General features: G+C 35.2%; 1 protein-coding gene across 3 annotated transcripts; it reads left to right on the forward strand.

The window, feature by feature from the left end:
• Window positions 1-2539: 2539 nt before the first annotated feature.
• Window positions 2540-9484, forward strand: cinp (cyclin dependent kinase 2 interacting protein). 3 transcript variants are annotated; one of them, NM_001202484.2, is given in 5 exon segments: window positions 2540-2609; window positions 8005-8380; window positions 8474-8606; window positions 8689-8818; window positions 9128-9484. In NM_001202484.2, coding segments are annotated over 4 exon segments (630 nt in total). In that variant the 5' UTR covers window positions 2540-2609; window positions 8005-8216; the 3' UTR covers window positions 9331-9484.
• Window positions 9485-9487: the final 3 nt, after the last annotated feature.

Below are 9487 nucleotides of genomic sequence, written 5' to 3' on the forward strand. Positions count from 1 at the left end.
TATATCAGATTGGTTCTTTCTTTTGCTTTTTTTAAAGCGCGCTCTAAAATGACTTACGGTGGAATTCATCATTTCTCAGGTGAGGAGAAGGAATGTCTAATTTAATGGCATGCTTTTATAGTAACTAAAATAAGTTAACAATAGTTACACAAATAATCATAGTAACAAAAAGTAACAATAAATAGTTATAGTAACAAAAATAAATCAAAAAGTATACATTTTCAACCTCTGGAAGAGTAATAAAATGGGTGAAAACAGATGAATCATCATTTATTTTTCTGTAAAAAAAATAATGGCTAACACATTTTACCATGACTTACTGAAGAAACACTCAATAATCATTCATTTTAATATTACTTTTTATATCAAAGGTGAATTTAAATGAGAATGTTTTGGTGAGATTAGAAGGGTCACAGTTCTGTCCCATTATTTGAAATTTGTTTTATTTGTCAGGAACAACATGTTGCATTGCTCATATATTTATATATTTTACATGAATATATCAGTTTTACCGACAAATGTTCTGGACTAGGGTGTGGTGTGTGTGTGTGGCATCTTTCTTTGTCAAGAGTATGGTGCTGTCAATCATTTTTACCTTAAACTGTCTTGTGGTTTTTACAGTTCTTCATGGTGTTTTATTCCATGGTGCATTAAAGTCATGTCGAATAAGTCCTATTTATCTGTGAAGAACGGGCAGAGGGATAAGGACCTTAGTCAGGGAGGTGATCAATAACCCGATGGTCACTCTGTCTTGAGCTCCAGCGTTCTTCTGTGAAGAGAGAGGAGAACCTTACAGAAGGACAACCATCTGTGCAGCAATCCACCAATGAGGTCTGTTAACAGAGTGGCCAGATGGAAGACACTTCCCGCCTGAAATTTGCCAAAAGGCATCTGAAGGACTCACAGACCATAAGAAACAAAATTTTCTGGTCTGATGAGACTAAAATTGAACTCTTCAATATCAGGCCCTACATTTGGAGAAAACCAGGCACCGCTCATCACCAGGCTAATACCATCCCTACAGTGAAGCATGGTGGTGGCAGCATCATGCTGTGGGGATGTTTTTCAGCAGCAGCAGGAACTAGAAGACTTGTCAAGAAAGAGGGGAAGATGAATGCAGTAATGTACAGAAACATCCTGAATGAAAACCTGCTTTAGAGTGTTCTTGACCTCAGACTGGGGCGACGGTTCATCTTCCAGCAGGACAATGACCCAAAGCACACCGCCAAAATACCAGAAGTAGCTTTCAACTTGGTGAATGTCCTTGAGTGGCCCAGCCAGAGCCCAGCCCTAAATCCTATTGAACATCTCTGAAAATGGCTGTACACCGCTGCTTTCCATCCAACCTGATAGAGCTTGAGAGGTACTGCAAAGAGGAGTGGGCAAAAATTCCCAAAGACAGGTGTGCCAAGCTCGTAGCATCGTATTCAAAAAGACTTGAGGCTGTAATTTCTGCCAAAGGTGCATCAACAAACTATTGAGCTGTGAATACTGATGTGCATGTGATTTTTCAGGTTTTTTATTTTTAATAAATTTGCAACAATTTCAAAAAATCATTTTTCAAATTGTCATTATGGGGTATTGTGTGTGGAATGTTGAGGAAATAAATGAATTTTATCCATTTTTGAATAAGACTGTCACATAAAAACATGTGGAAAAGGTGAAGCGCTATGAATACTTTCCGGATGCACTGTATGAAGTGGATCCCAGCTATCGAGGACTTCCAAGACAACACATACACTTAATAAACAAATACACTTTATCAAACGTGTACACATAGACATCACCTATATATGCAATTAAATTGCAGGTTAACCATGTCTGAATAATTTGATTGAAACTTTAACTAGATCTGATTGTAATGCGATAATGTGCACCTTTTGTAAAGCAGCTTAAGAACAGTACTGATAGTAAAAACTGCTATACAGATAAACTTGAATTGAAAAAGTTGAATGAACATTAACATGCAGAGAGCCCCCCTCCTCAATACAAGTCCCCAAACTTGTTGTCGTATGCATACACAATTGACTTAACGTTCTAATATTAGGTTCATCGAAACAGTTATTTCTGAGACTTAATTCGAGAAATGTACCAAATTAGGCGACAGGAAAAACTAATAAATACAGTGCCTTAATAAATGTTTTAATTTTAAAAAGGGAACAGTGCAGGAGACTGCGAAAAGGACTGTTGAATTAAAGTGATTTTCATCAGGAAGATGCAGTCATTTTTATAGAATATTAGAGCTTCTGTGTGACAAAGTTACACGCCCAACAAAAAAAAAAAATAGCAAACCAAAACTTCACTCATTTGCCTTTGACGTAGTCCCTGAAATATCACAGGCCACCACAGCAGAATGAACCACCATATAACTTTGGCATATGTTGTTGTTTTTACATGTGGCGGGTGTACTAGTAAGACAAATAAATTATAAATTATTGAAATCGCAAATCCATGGACCCTGAGAGCACATGCCTCTTCAGTTCTCGCACATTTAGCCAGTTATGTAATGAGTTATCTGAACCAGCAGATGGCGATAACTGGCTGTGAAAATGTCATAGCATGACACGGCAGAAGCAGAGCAAGAGTGGAAAACAAACACGCGAGTCTTGGGGATGTTGATCGGCATACTGACGAGCTCCTGAGGGCGCCGGGCGTGAGCGAGGACGCTGAGTTTTGAATGGTGAAAACTATACAAACAATACAACGTTTAAAGAAATTGGAATTGCTGGATGGAAACAACAGAAAGAAAAGTGGAGGTACTGGACATAGATGTCGAAATATGTGGACTAAGTCTGGGAAATCTGGAGAAATACAGAGAAGAATGGCAGGAAGGCACAGCTGTACTGTGAATGAGCCTGAGTGGGGAGAATGTGAAATAGAAGATAGCGATGATAGTATGGAAATGAATCAAGAATCAGTAAGAATGACAGGTAAGAGGGGAGGTGAATTTGATGGTAGCAAGGCGAAAAAAGCTAAGAACACTAATGAGTTAAGTAATAGAAGGACGGAAATAGAACAGGAAGTAGAAGCGTATAAGATTATACTTAGATTTGGGGAAGACAACGGATTATTAACAATGAATCCAATTAAACTAACTACAATATTGAAGAATCAAGTAGGAGAAATTATAATGGCTAAGGTACTGAGGGATGGAAATCTACTAATTGTGTGCAAAAGTGAGGAACAAAGAGAAAGAGCCATGAAAATCAAGGAAATAGGCAAATACAAAGTGTCAAATATGAGCAAAATCGGAGTAGGAAATAAACTGAGTAAAGGAGTAATCTGGGGAGTGCCAGTTGGAGTAAATATAGAGGATCTAAAATCAAATTTGCGAGGGGGAAAGATCAAAGAAGTCAGGCGAATGCAAACAGTGAGAGATGGTACAAGGAGTGATAGTGAAGGAATTCTGATTTTTTTTGATGATGAAGTTTTACCATCAAAAGTGACACTAGGATATCTGAGCTACAGAGTGAGAGAATACATACCTAGACCAGTGAGGTGCTATAACTGCCAAAGATTTGGGCATGTGGCGAAAATATGCAAAGGGAAGAAAAGATGTGCAAGGTGTGGGGGGAATCATGGATATGAAGAATGTAATCAAAACACACAGCCAAAATGTTGCAGTTGTGGGGAAAATCATAGTGTGGCATATGGAGGGTGTGTAGTAATGAAGAAAGAGAGGGAAATTCAACAAATAAAAACTCAAAATAAAATAACATATGCAGAAGCAGTTAGGAGAATAAAACAAAGAGAGAGAACTGAGGAAAATCCAGTTCTAGTCAGACAAAATGTGGAAATGCAGGAGGAAGTGGGTGATGAGAAAATATTGATAGAAGTTAAAAAATTGGTAACATTTATTGCAGGAGTAATAAATGCAACGATGGAAATCAAGTCAAAAACAGAAAGAATTCAGGTCATAGTGAAGGCTGCTGTCCATCATCTGGGTGTAAGTGGGATAACATGGGAGGAAGTGAGAAATGATCTGAATGCAAAAACAAGCCAAGATATAACTTAGAGAATACATAAAATATTATGCCTACTATACTACAATGGAATGCTAGAAGTCTTTTGGCAAATGGACAGGAATTTAAAAAATTTATTGAGGATTTATCAAATAAACCTGAAATTATATGTATTCAAGAAACATGGTTAAAAATACACTTGGATTTTAGGATTACAGGATATATAGATGTAAGACATGATAGGAAAGAAGAAATAGGAGGCGGTTGTGTAACATTTATTAAAGAAAATTTATCTTTCAGAGAAGTGGAAAAAGGAAAAGATCAGGAATATATTGTGATAGCAGTATGGATTAAAGGAGTAGAGCTAATAGTAATAAATTATTATAACCCTTGTAAGAAAATGGATATAAGTAAGTTGAGACAAATTAAAGAAATTAACAATCGGAATGTAATTATTTGTGGTGATTTTAATGCACATAGCACACTATGGGGAGGGGAAAAGCTTGATGAAAACGGAGAAATATTAGAGGAACTATTAGAAGAAATGAATTTGGTTTGTATAAATGATGGTAGCGGAACTAGATTAGATCTATATAGAGGAAAACTATCAGCATTAGATTTAACTATTGTATCAAAGAATTTAGGAGATATATGTAATTGGGAAGTATGGGAAGAATCAACATTAGGTAGTGATCATTTTCCAGTGATTAGTAAGTTAGCATGGAAAGGGGAGGAAGAGCAAAGAGGAAGAATAGAGAAATGGATATTCAGTAAAGCACAATGGGATAAATTTATGTATTTATGTAGTGTGAGAAGCGAAGAAATTGATTTAAATGATGAAATAGAAGAAATAGATAGAAAGATCAGAGAAGTTATAACAACAGTTGCTGAGCAAACAATACCTAAAAATAAAAGTAAAATGAAGAAGAGAGCAGTTCCATGGTGGACAGATGGTTGTAATAAGGCTGTTAGGGAGAGAAATAAAATGTTCAAGATTTTAAGAAAAACGCACAATATTCAAAATTTAATAAAGTATAAAAAAGCACAAGCTTTAGTGAAAAAGACTATTAAGGAGGCAAAGAAGCAAAGTTGGAGAGATTATTGTAGTAAAATAGGAAGAACAGTTCCGATTGGAGAAGTGTGGGGTATGATAAAGAGTATGCGAGGAATTAAAAAACAATGGCAATATCCAGTGTTAAAAGCAGGGGAGGAATTAGCGAGTACAGAAGAAGGAAAAGCAGAAATGATTGCAAAAGAAATTGTTAAAGTATATAGTTCAAATAATTTGACAGAAAAGGGACTGAGAAGTAGAGAAAGAACAAAAGCTAAATATCCAGGCATAAGTGATAAAAAAGAGAAAACAGATAGTTCAATGGATGCTCCGTTTACTTTAGGAGAACTGAAGAGGGCATTAGAAACATTTCAGGCAACAGCACCAGGTAAAGATAATATATGCTATGAGATGGTAAAACATTTAGATGTATTAGCTATGAGTAAGTTGCTAGGATTGTATAATAAGGTATGGGAGGAAGGAAAAATTCCTATGAGCTGGAAAGAGGCTATTATTATTCCTATTAGAAAACCAGGAAAGGACGCTACAAATCCAAGTAATTATAGACCAATAGCACTTACTTCTCACATTGGAAAAATTATGGAAAGAATGATAACAGAAAGACTAAACCATTATGTAGAAAGCAGAGGTTTTATATCAATGTATCAAAGTGGATTCAGAAGAGGAAGAAGTACTATGGATCCTATAGTTTATTTAGAAACAGAAATTAGAAAAGCTCAGGTAAACAAAGAGGTAGTATTGGCAGTATTTATTGATATAGAGAAGGCATATGATATGGTATGGAAAGAAGGAGTATTGATTAAATTAAACAAATTAGGAATTACAGGAAGAATATTTAACTGGATAAAAGACTTTTTATTTGGAAGAATTATTCAAGTTAGAATAGGTAAGGTATTATCAAAAAGATATGTGGTAGAGAATGGAACCCCACAAGGGAGTGTAATAAGCCCAATTCTCTTTACAATAATGATAAATGACATATTTTCCAATATACAAAGTGATATCGGACGGTCACTGTTTGCAGATGACGGAGCTCTGTGGAAGAGAGGAAGGAATGTGAAACATGTTAAACAAAAGATACAAGAAGCTGTAAAGTTAGTGGAGGAATGGTCATATTCATGGGGTTTCAAGTTATCAGTTGAAAAGACAAAAACTGTATTATTTACTAGGAAAAAAATCTGCGACATAGAAATTAATATGTATGGACAGAAACTGGAGCAGGTAAAGTCATTTAAATTTTTGGGAATGTGGCTTGATACAAAACTAACTTGGAATGAACATATTAACCAGCTAGTTAACAAATGCAAAAAAGTATTAAATATAATGAGGTGTCTGTCTGGAACTGAATGGGGAGCGAGTAGAAATGCGTTAAGAAACATATATGTAGCATTGGTTCGATCAGTATTAGACTATGGGTGTTTCATATATGGAAGAGCTTCTAAGTCTAATCTGCAAAAAATAGAAGTTATACAAGCCCAGGCATTAAGAATATGTTGTGGAGCTTATAAAACTACTCCAATCTCAGCACTTCATGTAGAAATGGGAGAAATACCACTGGAGCTAAGAAGGAAACAAATAATGATGAATTATTGGATAAATCTACAAGGGCAGGAAATAAATAGTAATCCAGCAAAAAGAATTCTTATTCCAAGATGGGAATATGAAAAAAACAAAACTCTCTTTTTTGGAAGAGATAGCATGGAAGTAGCTAAAGAGATGGAATTAATTGATAAAGGCTTTAACAAAACAGTACCAATAGCAACAACACCACCATGGTTATATCCTTTAGGATTAGTTGATTTGGAATTACTTAGCAATAGCCAGGACTATAGAAACATCGCTAATATGTCTGGAATAATTGAAGATAAAATTATGACAAAATATAAAGAATATACAGAAATATACACAGATGGGTCAGTAAATTTGGATTTGGGCAGAACAGGGTTTGGTGTATTTGTACCAAAATTAGACATATCAATTAAGAAAAGAACAACCAATTACCTAACAATATATACAGTAGAACTGATGGCTATAATTGCTGCGCTTTATTGGATAGAGGAAAGTGGATTAAAGAAAGTAGTTATATGTTCAGATTCCTATTCAGCATTAAGTTCAATCAAGTCAATGACATCAAAGAACAGACAGGATTGCATATATGAAATATATGAAATTTTATTTAGACTTCAGAGAGCAAATATTAGAACAGTATTTATGTGGATTCCAGCACATATAGGAATTAAAGGAAATGAAACAGCAGATTTTTTAGCTAAGGAAGCATGCAAACTAGACGAAATTATGAATATCTTGTTAAGTAAAACAGAAGCAAAAGTTATAGTGAAGAAGAATATATTAAAACAGTGGCAGTATAATTGGGATAGGGATATAACGGGTAGACATTACTATAGATTACAAGAGAAAGTAGGAAATTGGAGGAAAGGTAAAGGAAATAATAAAATAGAAGGAATAATAACACGGTTAAAAATGGGACACACAGGCTTAAATAAAACATTACATTTAATAGGAAAACATCCAACTGGATTGTGTGATGATTGTCAGGAGGAGGAATCAGTTGAACATGTTTTATGTTGCTGCAAGAAGTTCATAATAGAAAGAGAAATATTAAAGAAAGATATTTTAAAACAAAACTTTTCAGAAATCAGTGTAAAAATTATACTTGGAAACGATAACAATGAAAGTTTAGTAAAATATCTAAGGAAAACAGGATTAATTAACAGGATTTAAAAGAATATAGATGTAGGTTAAAAAAAAAAAAAAAAAAAAAAAAAAAAATTATTTTATTATTATTATTATTTTTTTTTTTTTTTTTTTTTTTTATTTATTTTTTTTTTTTTCCCTCCGGGTGGTAGCAAACTCAGGCTCACACTCCAGTACAGTAGGTGGCGGTAATGCACCAAAAGTTGGTTGCCGACTGCCATAAAACAGCAAAGAAGAAGAAAGAAGAAGAAGAAGGGGATGTTGATCGCCTTGAACTAACCAAAATACTTTGATTTGTGATGGAATTTAATAATAGACAATTATGTAGCCTGTTTTGTATACGAATTTTGCAACTTGTTCATTATAATTTATAATAATATAGCAAGTTGTACTATAAGGAAAAGCACAGCAAGCTAATTCAGCTGCTTTCTCGCATTTCATCTATTAATAATAATCGTAAATGAGCAATGTCGCAGTCCACGACCCCCCAAAAAGGCAATTTGACAGGAAGTGCCAGGAAATTAAAGGACGACGCCGCAGACTGGCATAATCTCACCCTGAGATGGGAGAGATTAAACGACGAGGGATCCGCGACTGCGACTAACATTGTTAACCTGGGACTGAATAAGAAGTAAGCTCTTTCAGTGACTTTAATGATTAAAGTGAGAATTTATACTGCATTTAATAGCATTTTTACCTTTATTTCTCCATGATCTGTCTGCAGGTCACACGCCGAGTCTGAAGTTGTGATGGAAGGAGGCAGTTTGTCCTCTGGAGATCTTTCAGAAAACCTGACGAAGAGCAACCAGGAGCTCGAGGAGGAATGTGGGAAGTTGAAAGATGTCGTGGATAAAATGGTAACTTCTGGAGAATGAGCATTATCAGTATATTACGCGATGAAATACATTCACAAATTACTTTAAAATTGTCCTACCAAAGGCAAACATAGTGTCGAAGATGGAGAAGATGGTCCAGGCTGAGCGCGGGATCTGTGAGCTTGAAGCCTTTCAGTTTGGAGAGAAAGGAAGACCAGAGCCACTCTTTCACTCATGGCCCACTAAACAGTTTGGTAAGACAGACTCGTAGTCATAAAATCAGGTGTCAGTCATATGTAAATTAGTCTGTATATGTAAGGTCAATTAAAGATTGACTAATTAAGAAGTGTGGTCTGTTCTGGCCTGCAAATGGGACACTTTAACATATGAAATCATGTATTTTCCCCAAAACTTGTGTGTGAAATGCATTAAAATATGTAATCATAAAATACATTTAAAATATGACTATCCTTCACTGTAAGGTAATATAAGTGTATGTGAATTAAACACTTTTTTGATATGTCCTGTGTCATTGACCTGTTTCTTCATCCTCTTCATGACAGCTGAAGTATCTTCCCAGCTTTATGAGTCATACAAGCAGGAGTTGGCGTTGAAAAAGACTATATTACAGGAATTAGCCCACACGGCTAATGCGGATCTGTCAATGGTCTACCTGTCATCTTGGCTTTATCAGCCCTACATTGAGGACAGTGGAAAACTGCTACTAGAGAGCTTGTTATTGGAAACCGGTCACAGACCTTTGTGATTTAGTAAATGTGTGTAAATTAAAGGCATATTGTGGCGTGTGTGTGTGTATCTTGGGTTTAATCTTTATATTCTCCTTTCTCCAAAAATAAAATGCTGTTTTTATACTGTAACCTTTAAGCAATATTTACCATACAAACTCCATGAACTCACAAAAG

Source organism: Danio rerio, chromosome 17 (genome assembly GCF_049306965.1).
Source record: "Danio rerio strain Tuebingen ecotype United States chromosome 17, GRCz12tu, whole genome shotgun sequence".
Classification (NCBI taxonomy): domain Eukaryota; kingdom Metazoa; phylum Chordata; class Actinopteri; order Cypriniformes; family Danionidae; genus Danio; species Danio rerio.

Bases quoted from the DNA above. Each gene is read 5' to 3' on its own strand.
- cinp (XM_073926806.1), top strand. From the start codon at position 8,217: ATGTCGCAGTCCACGACCCCCCAAAAAGGCAATTTGACAGGAAGTGCC. The intron at 8,381-8,473 runs GTAAGCTCTTTC...ATCTGTCTGCAG, and splicing joins AACCTGGGACTGAATAAGAA to GTCACACGCCGAGTCTGAAG. The intron at 8,607-8,688 runs GTAACTTCTGGA...GTCCTACCAAAG, and splicing joins AAGATGTCGTGGATAAAATG to GCAAACATAGTGTCGAAGAT.